General features: G+C 52.2%; 1 protein-coding gene across 1 annotated transcript; it reads left to right on the plus strand.

Moving 5' to 3' along the window:
• Nucleotides 1–1,171: 1,171 nt before the first annotated feature.
• On the plus strand, nucleotides 1,172–17,138 carry Tgfb1 (transforming growth factor beta 1). The gene is made up of 7 exons (XM_046455662.2): nucleotides 1,172–1,526; nucleotides 4,715–4,875; nucleotides 6,593–6,710; nucleotides 8,859–8,936; nucleotides 9,063–9,210; nucleotides 16,189–16,342; nucleotides 16,840–17,138. Exons 1-7 carry the CDS (start codon nucleotides 1,172–1,174, stop codon nucleotides 16,996–16,998), a joined length of 1,173 nt encoding a protein of 390 aa, XP_046311618.1. The 3' UTR covers nucleotides 16,999–17,138.
• The last annotated feature ends 3,325 nt before the right edge of the window (nucleotides 17,139–20,463 follow it).

Genomic DNA, 20,463 nt, shown 5'->3' on the forward strand with positions numbered 1-20,463 from the left:
CGATGACCCAACACCAACCCCCAAAGCCACCGCTAATCTCCGCCACCCGCTCTAGTATGGCTCAGCCGCCAGGAGGCAGCACCCTGTCCACGGGGCGGAGCCGGGGTGCCTGCCCCCTCCCCCCGGGGCTGAAGGGACCCCCCTCGGAGCCCGCCCACGCGAGATGAGGACGGTGGCCCCCCCATGCCCTCCCCCTGGGGGTTGCCCCCGCCCCGCGCGCTTCCTGGGTGGGGCCGGGGCGGCCTCAAAACCCCCGCCGCCCTAGCCGGTCCCCGCCGCCGCCGTCGCCGCCCTTCGCGCCCCGGGCCGTCCCCCTCCCTCCTCCCGCCGCGGATCCGCCAGACAGCGAGGCCCCCGGCCGGGGCAGGGGGACGGCCCCTCCGGGGCACCCCGGGCTCTGAGCCGCCCGCGGAGCCGGCCTCCGCCCGTTGCGGAGGAAGGAGCCGCCGAGCAGCAGCCCGAGGCCCCTGAGTCTGAGACGAGCCGCTGCCACCCCCGCCGCCGCCGCCGCCACCGCGGGGAGGAGGGGGAGGAGGAGCGGGAGGAGGGACGAGCTGGTTGGGAGAAGAGAAAAAAAAGTTTTGAGACTTTTCCGCTGCCGCTGGGAGCCGGAGACGCGGGGACCGCTTGGCGCGGCGCTGCCCCGCGAGGAGGCAAGACCTGGAGACTCCAGACCGCCCCCCGCTCACCGCCCCGGACGCTCGCTCCCTCCCTGCCCCCTACACAGCGTCCCCCCGGCTCCCCCATACCGGACCAGCTCTCAGGAGCCGCAAACCCCGCCTCCCGCGAAGACTTCACCCCAGACCTGGGGCGCACCCCCCTGCACGCCGCCCTTACCCAGCCTGTCTCCCGAGCCACCGCGCATCCTAGGACCCTCTCTCCTCCCGGGGACGGATCTCTCTCAGACCTGCCACAGCTCTCCCATTCAAGACCACCCACCTTCTGGTACCAGATCTCGCCCATCTCGATCTTCTCCCTGGGATATTGAGACAACCCGTGTCAGAGCCTCCCCGAGACCTGTGCTTCTTTCTTCCGGAGGCCTTCAATTTCCTTCCCCCGAGGCCCTTCTACCTTTCTCCGGGAGACCCCCAGACCCTACAGGGGCGGGGGCCCCCATCCCATCTCTGCCCTATTCGCGCTCTCGGCAGGGCCGGGGGGCGCCGCCTCCCCCATGCCGCCCTCCGGGCTGCGGCTCCTGCCGCTGCTGCTACCGCTGCTATGGCTACTAGTGCTGACGCCCGGCCGGCCAGTCGCGGGACTATCCACCTGCAAGACCATCGATATGGAGCTGGTGAAGCGGAAGCGCATCGAGGCCATCCGTGGCCAGATTCTGTCCAAACTACGGCTCGCCAGCCCCCCGAGCCAGGGGGAGGTGCCGCCCGGCCCGCTGCCCGAGGCCGTGCTCGCCTTGTACAACAGCACCCGCGACCGGGTGGCGGGGGAGAGCGCCGAGCCGGAGCCCGAGCCCGAGGCGGACTACTACGCCAAGGAGGTCACCCGCGTGCTAATGGTGGAAAGCACCAACAGTGAGCTCGGAGGGGTGGGGGAGCCGGGACGGGGCCCCCAGGGGGCGCCGGAGTGCAGGGGTCACGGGGAGGAAATTACTGGCAGAGGAAACTGGCTGGAGGAAGGGGACCCCCGGGGTCGCCAAGATTGTGTGTGTGTTGTCCGGTTCCAAGTAGGATGCCGGAGAGCTGCCTCCCTCCCCACTCCTCCAAGGTTTCTGGTCTTGGAGAGAAGGGGAGAGTGAACGAAGTAGACCACTTCCAGAGGGCGACAGGAGTATGTGGGAACGTGGGGGAGAGCCCCCTAGAGAGAAAGAAGCAATTGAGAGATTAAAAAAAAGTACTTCCTCTCCGGGGTGTGCTGGAATACGGGGGTAGTGGGATTCCCTTTGCAAAGAGGATAGCCCGGCTGGGGAGAAACGAAGACCCCAGCATTTGGGAAAGGAGAGGCAGTGGGAAAGCTGCCCTAAAAGCTCTGGGGTCGTTGCGACAGTAAGATTCAAGGCTAGAAAAGTAGGTGTGGAGAACCCCAGAAGTGCCAGAAAAGCGTAGAATAGACTCTCTTTCAGAGGTCGCCAGGAACACGCGGGATTGTGGGAGATCGTGGAGAGAAGTGACCTGGGTTGAGTGTGATAGATGAGGGACGAAAGGGATGCATAGGCGTTGGGAGAAGGAGGCTAGCAGGAGAGCGGGCCGGGGATGCATGGGGAGAAGCCTGGGGTGTTTCGGAAAGGGACAAGAGCCCTAGTGCCGAGCCCAGCAGGGGAAGTGAAATCAGTCACGGGAAGGGGGTCAGAGGAACTCCGCTCATGGGAAGGGGGTTACAAAGAGGGGACACAGGCATGGGAAAGCTGTAACCCACGAGGCGGGCAGAGCAGTTATATGGTGCCATACCATGCTGAGAGCAGCGAATCCCCTCGCTGCGGCAGGGAAAGCAGTAGATTGAGTGAGAAACTGAACCCCTGGGGTAAGTGTGATAAGAGGCGACAGCACTAGAGACCGAGGTGAGAAAATCGAGTTGGTAGGGGTGAGAAAGCCCCACGTGGGTGCCACGCGCGGGGGGAGGAGCCTGCGCTTCCAGGAGTCAGGAGGACCTCGCAGGGCTGAACATTGGCAGCCTGGCCCCCAAAGCCCCAGTTCCTCTTTGGGAGGCTGGGGAAACCCCAGCGTCCGGCCGCCTCGCTCTCCTCCCTTCCCTTTCCTTCCCGTGCCCCGGGGGCGGGGGCGGGGATCGCGCGCAGAGCCCGGGGCGAGACGGGGCAGGTCTGGTCCCCGCCCTCGCGGCTGCGTTGCCTCCCACCCTGCTCATCGCAGCAACGGGCGGGGCTACTCCTGCGCCCGCCCCGTCGGCGCCCACGCGGGGACGCGGGCACCCCGCATGGCCCGGAGCTTTGGGGGCGATCCCCCAGGTTTCCCTTTCTCTCTTGGGCGATGGGCTTTCCAGTCCCCCGCGCATTCCTGCGCCCAGTTTGTGGCTCCAACCAAAAGACGTCCCCTCCTCACCTACTTCTCTGTGTCGCCTTTTTTCGTTATATAGGTTTTACATTGATACCTTCGATTCCTCTTTCTCCCCTGAGTTGTCTCCATCTCTAATTGCTTATCTCTCTTCTCGACCGCGCCTGCTCTCTGGCCCGCGATCTTTCCATCTCTTCCCTCATCCCATTCGTGCCTTTGCCCACATATAGGTCTCGGGGTGTGTCTCTCCATGCATTCCTTCTCTATCTGCTTCCCCACACCTCGTCCCATGACTCTGCTGTCTCTCCCTTTGTGCGGTACCCCACAACCCTTCCTGCCCTTTTCCCCCACCCCTATCTGTTACCCCCTACCAAGGCTCTGCCATTCCCTTCGGGATTGCTGAGTAACCACTGTGCCAAGAATAGGGCTTGTGGGGGCCGGGAGGGCTGGAAGGGGTTTCCTTAGTTCTTCCTCCTCAAATTATCTCCATCATCTTTGCAACCCCACTTGTAGACTTGCAAAAAACCACCCCAGTAGATCCAAGAGTTCACTGCCTGCATTTCATCCCCAACCCAACATTTCCTAGACTAGATGATGCTCTTCTCCCCACTTCAGGCTTTCCCTCCTAAAATGAACTTCATCTTCTCCAGCAGCTGGGAGAAGGAGTTGAGGGAGGAAGCAATTCATAATAATAGTAATAATAATAATGTCACATTGGCAGGAAGACAGCATAATTTAGGGGTTAAAAGAGCGCAGTCCTTAGAACCAGCCTGCCTGAGCTGAATCCCATTCTGCCACTTTCTAGCTGTGGGTCTTTGAATGATTCCTCTCTTTGTGCCGAATTCAGTCTCCATCTATTACACGGATACACAGTGTTGTCATGAGGTTTCAGTGTCTTCTTTGTACTATGGTTTGAACAGCATCTGACAAATAGTGTTTTTGTTTGTTTGTTTAGTACCAGGAATTGAACCCAGAGGCACTTAACCATTAAGCCACATCCCCAGACCTTTTTTTATATTTTATTTAGAGACAGGATCTCACTGAGTTGCTTAGGGCCTCTCTAAGTTGCTGAGGCTGGCTTTGAACTCCTGATCCTCCTGCTTCAGCCTCCTGAGATACTGGGCTTACAGGGTGACCCACTGTGCCTGGCTAAAATTGTGCTCTTCAACATACACATTGTTGAGTGACTGGTGTGCACAGACTCTGTCACATGCTTTACCTGCACCATCTATGATCCTGGCATTGGGTGGTCTCTCACAGATGAAGATCTGGCTCAGGGAGAGGATTTGCTAGTCACAGGTTACACAGTGCTTCCGTCAGGAGAATCTAGGTAGGATGTCAGGGAGTTCAATGAGTTTGCTGTTTTTCAAAGAATAACAGGAAACTGAGGTTCAGAGAGGGGACGTGAACTGCCCAAAGTCACACAGCTGAGAGACAGCAAAGGCACTTTCTGATCCCAGAGCCCATACCTTTGAACCTTTCTCTGCAATTAAATTTGTATTTGAGGTTCCAAGCCCTGGGGAAGCCTAAGCAAGCAGAGCAACCCCTCTTGGTGGCAGCCTATGCTGGGTGGGTGTTCGATAGATGATGCCTGGTGGGAGAGAAGGTGGATAGGTCTTGTCGTACAGAGGAGGAAACAGAGGGGAAAAGCACCCCAACCCAGAACCGTCAGCTGCACACACTTAAACTTGGGGTCTTCCTGCTCCCCTTACTCTGCCAAACCCCTGATATCCTCTGTCTCTCCTCCTGCCTAGAAATCTATGAGAAAACCAAGGACATCTCACACAGCGTGTACATGTTCTTCAACACATCAGAGCTCCGGGAAGCGGTGCCGGACCCTCTATTGCTGTCCCGGGCAGAGCTACGTCTGCAGAGGCTCAAGGTAAAAGCCGAACAGCACGTGGAGCTGTACCAGGTGAGGACATGAGCCTGAGAGGTGGGACGCAGCCTCAGGGGCTGAGCTGTGGCCACTGGGTTGGAGGGAAGGCTGCTAGCTGCAGGGTCTACACAGATGGTCCCTGAATAATGGAGGACCTCAGACCTCTAAATCCTAGGGTTCTTTACCACTTCCATACTCTGAGAGCAGGGTATGGTGGTGCATGCCTATAATCCCAGTGACTTAGGAGACTGAGTCAGGAGGATAGCAAGTTCAAAGCCAGACTCAGCAATTTAGCAAGGCCCTCAGAAACTTAGTGAGACCCTGTCTCTAAATTAGAAAATAAAAAGGGCTGGGGATTGTAGCTCAGTGATTAAAAGCCCCTAGATTCAATCCCTAGTACAAAAAAAAATATCCCAGAGAACTTTCATATTCTTACCCAGGCATAATGAGACATGCCTGTAATCCCAGTGACTTGGGAGTCTAAGGCAGGGAGATCTTAAGTACAAGGCCAGTCTGGCCAATTTGGCAAGACCCTGTCTCAAAATAAAAAGGACCTAGGATGTAGTTCAGCAGTAGAGCACCCAAGGGTGCTATCCCCAGTACCACAAAAACAACAACAAAACCCCACAAACAACATAAAATTTTAAGACTATCCTACAATGTTAAATGCTTAGAAGACTGGAATCTAATTAGGAGTTTGACTGTTTAAGGTAGCTCAGTGGTAGCAGGGCATGGTGGTGCATGCCTGTAATCCCAGGGACTCAGGGGGCTGAGGCAGGAGGATCCCGAGTTCAAAGCCATCCTCAGCAAAAACGAGGCGTTAAGGGGATGTGGCTTAGTGGTCAAGTGCCCCCTGAGTTCAATCCCCAGTCCTCACCTTCCCCCCAAAAATGATAGCCCAGTGGTAGAACACATGTATAGCATGTTGTAAAGCCCTGAGTTCTATCCCCAGCACCACCACCACTGATGATGTGGTTAGCTGCCTATTTTGAACTTCACAGGTAAAGAACATTCCCAGGAAATTCTTTTGGACTGTGCTGCTCTAAAGATGGAGTCTTTAGGAGGATTAGGGCTTCTAGGAGACCTGGAATCTCTAGAAGGTTCTGTGACCTAGAATCCACGTCATATGGAATCTTGTAGAGACTTGTAGAAACTTGAAATGAGAGAATTTTGTCTAATGTTAGCTTCTTGGAGTCTAGAGAATTCAACATCTGCTGTAGCCCCTGATATCATGCATACAGCCCCAGGGGTTGTTCCACAGAGATGCTGGGCACCTGTAACATCTAGGGGTATGACCTGTCAGATCCTTGGGTTGGTAGAACATTAGCGTTGTAGAACTGCTCAGGCTTGGACATTAGCGTTATGTTAGGGTGAACATAATCCCTTAGAAAGTTAACAACTCTCAGAATCCAGGGTGTCCAATTTGTTGACCTGTATGCTCGGCAAAGCCCAGAACTTTAGCAGCAGCTGCAGCAGCAGCTTGACATTGTGGGTTTTCCAAGGTCCCCACAGAGGACACAGGGAACCAGGGACAGAGGCTGAACTGGGTACTTTTACCCAGGCCTGGGGCTCTTTATCTGTCATGGGTGTTGGGGTGGGGGGAGCCTGAAGGCCCCACAGTGTGATGACTTGGGAGGCTTGTGTCTGGGGACTGTCTGGAGGTCTACTTGGGGGAACAGACAAAGTGAGGGTACAGTCAGTGTATGCTGGGGGCGTAGTGGCATCTGCCTACCCCGCCATTCATCACCTTCAGAAATACAGCAACAATTCCTGGCGCTACCTCAGCAACCGGCTGCTGACCCCCAGTAACACGCAGGAGTGGTTGTCCTTTGACGTCACTGGAGTCGTGCGGCAGTGGCTGAGCCAAGGAGGTGAGGATTGCTCTCTGCCCCACCCACCCTGTTTCTTAATGGGGTCAGTCCTGTTGTTTGTTCTAGGGTCACCCTTCCTAGCACCCCACTATCTGACATTTTTGCCAAAGAGCTGAGCTTGACCTTCTTCCCTGACGCACACCTGGGTTTATATATGAATCCATTAATGGTTAATGCATTTCCTGAGCTCTCTCCTCTGCCATACCCTGGGGACACGGCAGTGACCAGAACAGCCCCATTCTTGCCTTCAGGAAGCTCATTATCCATTGGGTGGGTGAATGGAGAACAGGTCTGTGGCCATGTGATGATGCCCAGAGTGGGCAGCCCACAGGAGAGTCCACGGGAGGTGCCTGACCAGTCTGGACTCAGGCAGGGATTTCTGGAAGAGAGGACATTTGAGCTGGTGTCTGAGAGATGAGTAGAGCCAGCCAAGTAAAGAAGAAGGGGCAAGAATACTCTGTGCCAAGGCACTGAGGTCAAGGAGAGCCTGACACATTTGATCTGTCCATAAAAGAATTGTGTCCAGCCATTGCCAGTTGAGTCCACAGTCCCCATATCACCCTTCCTTCTTGACCTCTCATGCTCAGGCATTCATTCAGTAAACGCCAACATGTTTCTGCTCTGTGCCTGGCACAGTACTAACCAAGACTGCCCTGGGTCATGCCTTCATGGGGCCCACCAGGCCCTTCTGGATACCTAGGAGGTCTTGCCAAAGCCCTAGCAGGTGTAATAACCTAGCATGATCAAGGCCAGAAGTGTGAGCACAGGCAGAGTGGTCAGGGCTGGGGTGAGAGCAGTCCTAAGTGCTATGGGAACCCAGAGAAGGTACCCAAGCCCATTTGGGGGTCAGGGAGGGCTTCCTCAGGGGGGGGGTTGTGTTGAGACTCATGGGATACGTAGTAATTTGACAAGATGAATAAAACAGGGACTAGGAAGTAGGGGTGGGCACCAGGAGGAGTGTCCTTGGCTACTGGACAAAGGCCTGGAAGGTTCTGGTCTGTCTTGGTTGATGCTGACTCCCAAACTCCAGCTCAAGGTCAGGCACACAGTAGGAGCTTAGAAAACACCACTGACACATTCATTCAAGAAACATCGCTCACCTGCGTGTGTAAAAGTGCCCAGGCTTAGATTTGCACCACAGCCCTACCTTTTGGCACATGTGTGTCTTGTCTTCTGTTTTGTGTGCCTCAGTGTCCTTGTCTGCAAAATGGGCAGTTTGGGTGAGGACTACCCACCCCCTCATAATGCACATAGAGAATTCAGAACAGGACCTGACTCCTGGTACACAGTAGACACTTGTTTTTTAAATTTTTAATATTTTTTGTTTGTTCCTTTTAGTTATACGTGACAGTAGAATGTATTTTGACACATCCTACATACATGGAGTATAACCCCATTCTCGTGGTTGTATATGATGTGGGGTTACACTGGTCGTGTATTCATATAGGAACATAGGAAAGCTATGTTTGATTCATTCCACTGTCTTTCCCATTCCTATTTGCCCTCCTTTCCCCACCATTCCCCTCTGTCCCAATCCAGTGAACCTACACCTACCCGAGCTTCTGCCTATTGTGAGTCAGCATCTCCATATCAGAGAGAACATTTGGCCTTTGGTTTTGTGGAACTGGCTTATTTCACTTAGCATGATAGTCTCCAGTTCTATCCGTTTACCAGCAAATGCCATACTTTCATTCTTCTTTATGGCTGAGTAATATTTCATTGTGTGTATACACCACTCCGTGTTTATTCTTGTGACCGTGGTCCAGGCTGGTGGACTATAAGAGAAGCAAGGATCCCTGTCCTGGTTCGTCCTACTTTCTGCTGAGAATGATGAGAGAAATAAATAGCCAAACACAAATGTCAGAGAGGGGGGGGATCCTGCTGTGACAAAGGAAAATGATGTCATGGTGGGGGAGGGGTGCACATTCTGGAGGGCCTCTCTGAGGAGGTGACATTTGAGCTGAGCCCTGAAGGAGAATAAGGAGCCAGCAACTCAAAAGACCTGGTGCAAGAGACCTGCAGAGAGAGGGCAGGGCGGGGTGCGTTGGGGGAGGCGGAGGGAGCCCCGGGTTTGCTCCTTCCTGCCTCCTCCTGCAGGGGCTGGGTGAGCCGAGCCCTCAGACTGGCTTCCCTTTCCCCTTCCCACAGAGGAGATAGAGGGCTTTCGTTTCAGCGCCCACTGCTCCTGTGACAGCAAAGACAACGTGCTCCAAGTGGACATAAACGGTGAGTGTGTGTGTGTGTGTGTGAGTGTGTGTGTTTCAGAAAGAGAGAGAGAGAGAGAGAGAGAGAGACCCCTTTTGCCTCCCTGCTCACTGACCGTCCCTCTGAGAATCTCCCAAACCCAAGCAGGGATCGGTCCCAGACGCCGGGGTGACCTGGCTGCCATTCATGACATGAACCGGCCCTTCCTGCTCCTCATGGCCACCCCACTGGAGAGGGCCCAGCACCTGCATAGCTCCCGGCACCGCCGAGCCCTGGACACCAACTACTGCTTCAGGTGACTCCCGCAGCCTTCAGCTGGGGCCTTGTAGGGTGGGGCTTGGCTGCTCTCTGCTGGCCCGTGGACACCTGCCTAGTGCTGTGCTTAGCTGAGCTTCTCCTTGAGCCTGGGGAGCTCTGGGACAAGTTCCTGGTTTTGGAATGCAGGGGTGTGGGAACTGGGAGTCCTATAACGTGGGCGTGAGCTTGTCTTCTTGCTGGCGTGTTGGAATCGGAGGCTGTTAGAATGTTGGACACCAAGAGTTGGATTCAATGTGGGAAGGTTGCCTTGTTGGAGTGCTACGCTGTTGACAGTTGGGGTTCTAGAATGTTGGGATTCTGGCATGCAGAAGTTCAGTGTTAACAATGGAAAGCCAGGGCATGGTACTCAAGGAAAGCTGGAATGTTGGGATCCTAGAACTTGGGAATTTGGAACTGGGAGATTGCTGCTTTGGATTCTGAGTGCACTGCCACCTATCATGTTGGCCGATGGGAATCTTGAAAATTGGGCTCAGGATGGTGGACTCTTGTGTTGAAATGTTAGATGCGCAAATGTTGGAGAAAGCCAGAATATGGGTATCTAGAACACTGGAGCTCCGGGTTGGAATGTTGGGTCTTAGAATGCTGGGATCTTGGAAGGATGGCAGGACCTCCTTGAGTGATGGACTCGGAGCTGTGGAATGTTGGAATGCAGCCTTGAAATATGGAAATTCAAGAACATCACGAGCCTCAAGAGTTGGAAAGTGGGAATCCTAGAAAGTTGGAAATGCTGTCAGAATGTCAGAGTCCTAAGATGCTGGAGTATTGCTGTCTAAGAACGTTGAAGGTGGCATGCCTGTAACCTGCTGGGGAGGCTGAGGGAAGAGGATCCCAAGTTAGAGGCCAACCTTGGCAACTTAGAAAGACCCTGCTCAAAATAAAAAATAAAAAAAGGGCTGGGGATGTGGTTCAGTGGTTGAGCGAACCTGGGTTCAATCCAGGTACTGAAAAAAAAAAAAAAAGTGAATCTGATCCAGACTATACATTCAACTATCAAGTTTCCGAAAATACAGAAACAAAGAAGCATGCTAATCCACACCACAGGGATGCAGTCAGCCCAATTCAGATGGTGGGAAACCTGATCTAGTTTCTCCCACAAATACAATGCAAAGAGGAGAGGGGGACATACATATAAAGAAGTATCTATCCATCCATCTATAAAGAGGGGGGAGAAAGAGATGGTTCTGTAGATTTTTAGAAGAATCCAAAGAGATGCTAGGGGTCGTGGTATGCTTCTGTTTTCCCAAGTACCTGGGAGGCTGAGGCATGAGGACTATAAATTCAAGTCCAGCCTGGGCAACTTAGTGGGACCCTATCTCAGAATTTTAAAAATCATTTAAATAAAAAAATAAAAGCCTGTAATTCCAGTGCCTTGGGAGCTTGAGGCAGGAAGACTGCAAATTTGAGGCAAGCCTAGGCAACTTAGTGAGATCTTGTGTCAAAATAAAAATAAAAAGGACTTGGGATATATCTCAGTGGTAAAGCACCCCTGAGTACAATCTCCAGTTCCTCAATAATAAAATAAATAAGGAAAGGAAGGAAGGAAGAATGAATGAATCTGAAGGTGCACAGAAACTGAGTGCAGTGTGCAGACCTTATTTGAATTTTTATTTATTCAGACTTTCTTTAAAAGAAAGCTGAGGGTGTAACTCAATGGTACAGCATTTGCCTGGGTTTATCCCCAGCATCACCAAAAGAGAGAGAGAGAAAGAGAAAGAGAGAAAGACACACAGACAGTAGGGGAAATGTGAACCTGCATTTTTTGATATTTGATGATATCAATGAATTATTGCTAATTTGTTTACATGGCATTGTGGTTATGTTTTTTTTTTTTTCCCCAGGGCTAGGGATCAGACCCAGAGCCTTGTGCTGGCTAGGCAAGTGCTTTATCACTGAGTTATTTCATGAGCCACTGGTGATGTTTTAAAGTCACCTTCATTTTCTTAGAGATACATATTGAACTTATTTTTTTATGGCAGTCTGAGGTTCAGTCACAAGACCTTACATTGAACTTCTTATGGGTGAAATCACATAGTAGATAGCATGTGCTTCAGAAGAACCCAGTGACAGAGAGGAAGTGGGTTGGGGTAGATATATGATCAGGCTGATGATGAGGCTATGACTTGATGATTGTTGAAGCTGATGATTGTTACCGTGAGGACACAGGATGCCACATGTAGGTTGAACAGCTCTAATTCAAAATCTAGAATCTGAAACTTTGTGAGCATCGACATCATGCTCAGAAAGTTTGGGATTTCAGAGCATTTTGGATTTTGGATTAAAGATGCTTACCTGGTAAAGTCTATGCAAATATCTCCAAATCAACCCCAGGCTGGGGTTGTGGTCAGTGGGAGAGCACTTGCCTAGCATGTGTGAGGCACTGGGTTCAATTTTCAGCATTGCATATAAATAAAGAAAATAAAGGTCTATTGAAAACTAAGAAATATTAAAAAAAGAAAGAAAGAAAGAAAGAAAAACTCTGAGCTGGGTGTGGTGGTACACGCCTGTAATACCAGCGGCTCAGGAGGCTGAGGCAGGAGAATGTCAAGTTCAAAGCCAGACTCAGCAACTTAGGGAGGCCCTAAGCAACTTAGCAAGACCTTGTCTCAAAATAGAAAATATAAAAAGGGCTGGGGCCTGGGGCTCAGTGGCAGAGCACTTGCCTAGCATGTGTGAGGCACTGGGTTCAATCCTTAGCACCACATAAACAAATAAAATAAAGGCCAGCTGTCTACTACTGCAAAAAAAAAAAAAATTTTTTTAAAGGGCTGGGGGGCTGGGGATGTGGCTTAGTGGTTTAGTGCCCCTGGGTTCAATCTCCATTACCTTCCCCGACCAAAAAAAAAAAAAAAGCCACAAAAAAACACTCTGAAATCTGAAACACCTCTATCCCAGCATTTACAATAAGGGATACTCAATTTGTAATGCAATAGTTTGAAATTTTCCATAATAAGATATTGTTCTCAATGTCGGTTCAAACACCACTTTGACCCCCAACAGAAGCCTCCCTCACAGCTGTCTCCAGTAGCTAAGGAGGATGGGAGGTGCAAGGTCTCCTGGGGCTGCAGGTGGATTTCTTTTATGCATTAGGCCCTGCTGGGTCTTATTTGTTTATTTATTTTCTTGTGGGATTGAACCTAGTAGTGCTTAACCACTGAGCCACATCCCCTGGCCCTTTTTATTGTTTATTTTGAGACAGGGTCTCGCTAAGTTATTCAGAGCCTTGCTAAATTGCTGAGGCTGGCTTTGAAGTTAGTTCTTGGGATTATAGGCATACGCCACTGTGCCTGGCTCCTGCAGGGTCATTTTTTTTTTTATTTGTTCTTTTTAGTTATACATGACAATAGAGCATATTTTGACATATTGATACAAACATGGAGTACCTCTTATTCTAATTAGGGTCCCAGTCTTGTGGTTTTACATGATGTGGAGATTCACTGTGGTGCATTTATATATGCACATCAGGAAGTTAAGTCAGATTCCTCTTGCTGAGTCTTTTTTTAATATTTATTTTTTAGTTAGACACAATATCTTTATTTTTATGTGGTGCCAAGAATCAAACCCAGTGCCTCACGCATGCTAGGCAAGCGCGCTACCACTTGAGCCAAATCCCCAGTCCCTTCTCCTGCTGAGTCTTGATAGACTGGACAGAAGAGGTTTACAAAGGCAAGGGCTGTGCGAATCCCAGGCTCAGCACACATTGGGCCGCAGTGTGTCCTGTCCGGGACAGATGAGGAGGAGCCCGCCAGATCACCTGGAGGGCATATTCTCTGCCCCATGGCTTCTGATTGAGAGGGTCTGGGAATTTGTATTTCCCTCAAGTTCCCAGGTGCTGCTGCTGTTGGTGGTCCAGGGACCCCTCATGGGGAACCACTGACTTGGGTGATAGCATCACAGACTGTTCAAAGCCTTGGACTCAGAACCCCAGCCAGAGCTGGGCCGCCAATCAAAGATGATCTGGACCATCTGGAGTCCAGGACTCCCCCTCCAAGACGGTGAAAGCCAGGAGAATTTTCCCCCCAAACAGGTATACACATGCACACATGCGGGCAGATGGTTGAGTGTCAGGAGGCCCCCTGAGTGTTTCGTCCCGCAGGTTAAGCACACCCTGTTTGATCCAAAGGCCCTCATCTCCTTGAACACACAGGAAACTGAGGCCCATCTAAACTGGGGAGAGGTGAGGCTGCATTTGTGAGAACTTTAGTTTCCTAAGTCCTTTCTCAGGGTCCTGTGGCACCTGGAAAGATCCCTTTTTTAAATTTTATTTTTTCAGTTGTTGAATGACCTTTATTTTATTGATTTATATGTGGTGCTGAGAATCAAACCCAGTGCCTCACCTGTGTGAGGCAAGCACTCTACACTGAGCCACACCCCCAGCCCTGGAAAGTCCTTACCCTGCTCCAGGAGTTCCTTGTCACCTCTTCTTCTGCTTGACTGGCCTGATCACCCCAGGAAGATGAGGCCACAGGCTCCACAGGGTCAGCTGGGAACTTGGCCCCACCGACCTAGGGCACGCTGCCTCCCCCCTTCTCTGAGGCTGCTTCTTCATTTCTCAAAGGGGAAGAAGAAAGAGCCTGCCCTGTGGTGTTTTTTTTTTTTTTTTTTTTTTACATATTTATTTATTTAGTTAGTTATTGGCAGACACAACATCTTTGTTGGTATGTGGTGCTGAGGATCGAACCCAGGCCACACGCATGCCAGACGAGCGTGCTACCGCTTGAGCCACATCCCCAGCCCCCCCTGTGGTGTTTTGATATGAATTGATCCATTCTCTTTCAGCTACATTTTGGACAGGTAAATACAGGCAGATAGACCAAACCCAGGAAGATAAAGTGACCCCCCACTCTGACCCTAGCCCTTCTCTAAAGAGGCGGCCACCTTGGCCCTACTGGGTCTCCTTCCAGAGGGAGTCTCTGCCGCACGTATTTACATATATTCACATATTCTTTTTTATTTTGCCCAACTGGTTGTCTTTTGCAGGTTATTTTGATTCTAAAAGTAACAACCTACCTACTGCTGAGGATTTGGGAAATTCAGAAAGATACTACCTGTCACACTAGCACATAAAAAGTCACTGTTTCCAGGTGTGGTGGTGCATGCCTGTAATCCCAGTGGTTTAGGAGGCTGAGGCAGGAGGATCAAAAGTTTGAGATAAATTATAAATTACCAGCCTGGGTAATTTAGTGAGACTGTCAAAATGAAAAAAAAAAGGATTGGGGATGTAGTTCAGTGGCAGAGCACCTCTGGGTTCAATCCCTAATACCACAGAAAAAGAAAGAGAGCAGGTGGCGGGGAGGGAGAGAGGAAGGAAGAAAAAGTTACTACCAGAGTTTGAATATATTTCCTACTAGTCTTTTGGTGCATAGCAGAATTTGGATTTTGCTGTACCTGTACCTTTGAATCATGTTTTTTGCACATGTCATGAACATGGACTGTAAAGTTCTCCTGGCTTCCCATGAGTCAACTTTTGTGGCCAGGCTCCCTGGTCATCTCAGCTGGGGTGCCCAGGGCCGGCACACAGAACACCCCATTCCTCTCAGGCAGAACCTGGGCTGGACAGGAGAGGACTGGCCTTTGGATCTGAGCCTGGACTTCTTGAATTCCAAATGATAGAGGTTAAAATAGCAGTATAAACACTACTGTCCTCCAATGTGCTTTTTAAAAACAGTTGTTCATCAATTAATTTACACATCCAACATTTGCTGAGTGTCTACTGTGTGCTGGGCACTGGCAGGCACTGGGGAGACATTAGGGGAGAAAACAGAATTTCCCACGCTTAGAGGAAGACAGAGGAGCTCTATTAAAATAAAAGGTGATGATGAGTTCTAAGAAGGGAAATATATCAGAGGAAGGGGACAGAGGAAATAGATATTAGGAACTATTTATTTCTCTTACTCTGATTAAAATTGATTTGTTATGGACAGTTTCACATGTTGACAAAGGCAGTGGAGATAATATAATAAAGTTCTGTTAACTCTCATCCAGCTTCAACAATTATCAGGATTTTGTCCCACTTGAAATATGGACATTTTTATATTTTCTTATAATAAGTGCAACATCATATTGCACTGAATGGAATTAATAGTCATTCGGATTGATATTTTGGATAAGATGGCTCAGGCAGGTCTCTCTGAGGAGGTGATATTCATTTGTATAACTGGTATTTATTGAGCACCTGCTGTGTGCCAGGCATTGTGTTGGGAGTCAAGGCTCCCTGAGTGACAGACATTGGAGAAAAGGTTTAAATGAAGTGAAGGAATGATCCAGAGTGGCTATCTGTGGGAAGAACAAGCCAGGCAGAGAAAGTGCAGAGGCCCTGGATAGGACTGTGTTTGAGGAACAGATGGGAAGCCATTGTGGCTAGAGTGACATGAGCATGGGTGACAGTTGAGATCAGCCAGATCCCGTGGCACCTGGGGCTCATGTGAGTACTTGGGCATTTGCCATGGGGATGGATCCAAGTCCAGAGCAAAGGAGCGACATGACAGTCTATAGCATGTGGCCTGGGAAGGCACAGATTTCTGTTTTGTTTGTGTTGTCCCCAGCAGTAGGTCCTAGCCCAGCATGCAGCAGTAGTTCAGTAAATATTTTTTACACAAAAAGAACATATGAGTAGATGTGGGCCACATTCTTTTTTTTTATGTTCCATGTGTGATTGTGCCATGATTTATTTAGCCTTTTCCTGTGGATGTCTATTCAGCTTCTTACAGGCTTATTATGCACACTGCATGCGATAATGTTTTTGATGATGCTCTCATCACAGTGGTTGACTAGAGGGAGTGCTTGAACCGTGCTAGTGATGATCAGCACCCCTACTGTTACTGTTGTGACTACCACAGGGGGTGCAAGGGAGGCGGAGGTGGAGATGGGGCTGGGGAGCAACCTAGGGCCGGCACATGTGCAGGGAGGAGCAGTGTGGCCTGCCTCTGCTCCTGACCTGCGCTCCTTTTGCCTGCAGCTCCACAGAGAAGAACTGCTGCGTGCGGCAGCTATACATTGACTTCCGCAAGGACCTGGGCTGGAAATGGATTCATGAGCCCAAGGGCTACCATGCGAACTTCTGCCTGGGACCCTGCCCTTACATTTGGAGCCTGGACACGCAGTACAGCAAGGTGGGTCTAGCTCACAAGGTTGTGGGGAACAGGGACCAAACAAAAAATTAAGTGAGTTAAATAAGAGAAGAGAGAGACAAGCAAGGATGGATAGCCGGGTGGGTGGCACCCACCTGTAATCCCAGCAACTCCGGGGGCTGAGGCAGGTGGATGGAAAGTTTGAAGCCAGCTTTAGCAACTTAGCAATGTACTAAGTAATTTAGTGAGACCCTGTCTCAAAATAAAAAAAATGAAAAGGGCTGGGGGTGTAGCTCAGCGGTAAAGCACCCTGGGTTTAATCAAGAGACGGAGACAGGGTTTAGGTAGGAGGAATAAAGAGATGAGGAGAGACAGAAGCAGAGATGGATCAGGACAGACGGAGAGAGCTGAAGAGAGACAGACAGGTATGGGGAGACTAGCGGGATGCGGACCGTGAGCAGGGGCGGTGTGAGGGAGGCCACAGCCTTGCCCCCTCCGCCAGTGCTGGCCCAGACCCTGACCTGTCCGGCCGTCCGCAGGTCCTGGCTCTGTACAACCAGCACAACCCAGGCGCATCGGCGTCGCCGTGCTGCGTGCCGCAGGCTCTGGAGCCTCTGCCCATCGTGTACTACGTGGGCCGCAAGCCCAAGGTGGAGCAGCTCTCCAACATGATCGTGCGCTCCTGCAAGTGCAGCTGAGGCCGGGCCCGGCCCCGCCCCGCCCCACCCCGCCCCGGCAGGCCCGGTCCCGCCCCCGCCCCGCCCGCCGCTCCCGGGCTGTATTTAAGGATTTCTGCGCCCCAAGCCCACCTGGGGGGCTCATTAAAGGTGAGAGTGGACAGGTGGTCTCCGTGTCTTTGGGTGCCTAAGTGGATCTCTCTCCTTCACGCTGCGCTCCCTCTCTCTCCGTCTTTCCCCAGAAGACATTCATTTGCCCCTGTCACACAAACACCAAGCGCATGGTGTGTTCCAAGGGCCACCTGTAGGTGCAGGGGACCAGTGGTGAGCCCTGGTTAAAGCTGTTTGTCAAGCACGTTGGGCACTCTTCTAAGTGCCTCACCTTCATGTACTCACGGACTCCCAGGGATTTGATAACACCTATCTTACAAAAGGGAGGAAGCAGAAGCCTGGAGAGGTTAAGGGAGTATTTCCTGCACACCAGGAGCCTAACTTTCTGGGGTGGGGAGACTAGACGGCAAGAAATAATGGTTCAGTGATAAGTAGCATGTGGACAATAAAGCAGGATGGAGTGAGAGAGATGGCTTTGGGGAGGAGGGAGAGCCTCTTGGAGGGAGTGGCATTTGAAACTTGAAGGAAGCCAAGAAGGCAGCCTAGGGGTGGACTTGAGGCAGGGAGTGTTCTCGGTAGAAAGAGGATGAAAAAGCAAAGACCCGGAAGCCATGACCAACTTGGGGCACCATGAGGAAAGAGGCCAGTGTGGTTGGAAGAGGGTGAGCAAGGGAAGGGTGTTGGGAGCTGAGTCAGATTGTAACACTCTGCAGGCCAGAGAGTAACAACAGTTCTACTTGCCAGGTGTGTCATCTCGCCTAACTTCCTGCATTCGCCCTGCAGCCTGACAGCAGGGGTTGGCAAAGTGCAGCCCACAGCCAACTGCAGCTCACTGCCTGTTTTTGTAAAGTTATATTGGACACAGCCACACTCCTTCGACTACATATTGTCTGTGACTGTGGCACTACTTCACAGCAGAGCTGAGTAGAGACCATGCAAAGTCAAAAATATTTACTACCTAGGTTTTTGTTTTTTTCAAGTTGTAGATGAACACAATACCTTTGTTTTATTTATTTATTTTTATGTGGAGCTGAGGACCGAACCCACATAAAAATAAAAAACCCACTTGTGAGAACCTCACAAGTGCTAGGCAAGTGCTCCACCACCGAGCCACAACCCCAGTCTCTACTATCTGATTCTTTATAGAAAAAGCTTGCTGACCCTGCTGTGGAGACCATTTGATCTTCACTTTGCAGATGGGGACACTGCACAGCTAGTAAACAGCAGAGCTGAGAGTTTAGCCTAGGCAGCTTGAGTTGGGGGGCCATATATGCAAGCCCTATGCTCCGATGGCTTCCTGAGTCACATCAGGGGTGTAGGACAGCAGGAACTTGTCCTCTGAGGGAGGTGGGAGCCCCATCAGGGTTCTGAATGGAGGAGGGGCATGAATTGACCTAGAAGCTCGGGGTGGGGAGTACTCTCTGGCTGATGGTTGAGAGTAGAATGAGTGAGGGTAAGGATGATGGAAGAGAGACCTTTCGTCCAGGCAAGAAATGCCTGCCTGAGACAGGGTGGGCTTTCCTCTGCCATCTTGCCTTCTCCATCTGCTGTAGTTGTGTTTGTGAATTTTCTCCTGCTTCCTCTTTCTCTCGCCTCTCAGTTTCCTCTTCCTCCAGAGATTCACTTCCCCCCTCTGTGCCCTGCCCTTCTCAGGCCCAGGGCCCCTTGACTTGCTCCTCTCCCTAGGGATTGTCTGGGGTAGAAGACAGTGGGAGTGCGGTGCTGCCGTGGGCCTAGAGCAGTTGGCAGCACTGTGGCTGAATGTGAGCATCCTGGGCCCTCCTCCTGCCCCAGGTCTGGGAGCTGCACGGGGCCAAGTTGGGATGGGGGGACAGGAGAAGCTCACTGTGCAAGGACATGTTGCCATTGTCACCAGCCTCATGTGTGGAGACACTGCTGAGGCCTGGCCCTGAGTGGCAGAAACACAAAGCAAGGACACAGTGACATGGACTGTAGTCACTGTAGCCCCATAAGGATGTGGTACATATGCTCTCCTACAGAGACTGAAATATAGGCAGTGTCCCACAATCTTACATTCACCTCTCAGAGTTGCAGTGGACACACAGGGGCTCATGCCTGAACCAGGACACATGGAGTGCGACACCTGCAGCAGTCACAGCCCACACATACAGATACAAACAGAGTGTCACCCCATCACATAAACACAGCCCAACCTTGGAGCTTCATTGGGACATGACACAAGCAAAGACTTCAGTAGCAAAACAGTCACACCAATATATTCCATAGGGTCATGGTCACCACCACCACATACCAGACATAGATTCAGACAGTTACAGACACACATCTCAGCATCAGAGCCCTCAGGAAATGGACATCCCCCAGGCAGTTACACAAACATCCTTCCTGGGGTCATGGTCACCCCACATCACACACAGAGGTTTGACATATGTCACAGTCACAGACTGCCAGTGGTCCTACCCACTGTCTTGACATTTCACCGCCATCCCCACTCCCCTGGGGAGTTCCATGTGGTCCACTGATGGCCACGACCCTGTCACACCCAGGGTCCCAGACAGTGCAGCTCCCACACACCCAGACACACCCCCGGGGTCCCCAAGGCCCTCAAGCCCGGCACCGCCTGCGGACAAGCGCTGGCTGCGCGCTGTGGCGGTCGCCCCGCCCGCCGGTGACACACCCCGCCCACCTGCCCCGGGCTGCCGCCGAGCTGGCGCGGGGGAAGGCAAAGTGTGGGCTCAGCACCTTCACCAGCCGCGTGCGCGGCCCGGGCCCTGCCACCCTGGCCCGCTGGGTGGCCCGGCCCAGTCGGGACACGTCTGCGCCGCCCGCACCAACCGCAGGGGCAAGGGCAGGGCCGGGGTTCGGGGCGCTCCGCTGCCTCCCCGCCAGCCCCGCCCGGGACAGCGCGGCCGGCCGTCGGGGGAAGTCGTGGGGGGAGCCTGGGTTCCGGCTGGAGCCCCGGCTTCCCGTCCGGCCGACGGGCAGGAAGCGGCCGCGGGAGGCCAGCTCAGGCCTTCCTGCCGGCTCCCGGGGATGGGGTCGGTATGGGGGAGGAGCGGGGGAGCCCCCTTCCCGCCAGGTCTCTGGGCGTCCCAGTGCTAGGTGTGGCCTGGTTCCAGTAGGAACTCACAGGTGTGTTCAGGCCCCGTGTGTGCACCTGGGGGGGGGGGTCTCCAGCAAGTGTGGTGGCTCTAAGCCGCTGGTCTGGCACCTCTTGGCCTTTGGTGGGTGGTGGTGGCAGCGGGTGCGCCCCAGCACGTGTTCGGCTCCGTGTCTGTGGCTGCGCTGCATTTCTGTTGAGTGTGTCTGCTGGTTCATGTTTCTGCTGGACACGCCGGGGTACTTTCCATGGGCTCCATGTCCTGGCACTGACTGGTGAGTCTGTGTACCAGTGAG

This window comes from Marmota monax, unplaced genomic scaffold (assembly GCF_021218885.2).
Source record: "Marmota monax isolate L192 unplaced genomic scaffold, Marmota_monax_Labrador192_F-V1.1 WCK01_AAM20220418_F8-fsc00149, whole genome shotgun sequence".
NCBI lineage: Eukaryota > Metazoa > Chordata > Mammalia > Rodentia > Sciuridae > Marmota > Marmota monax.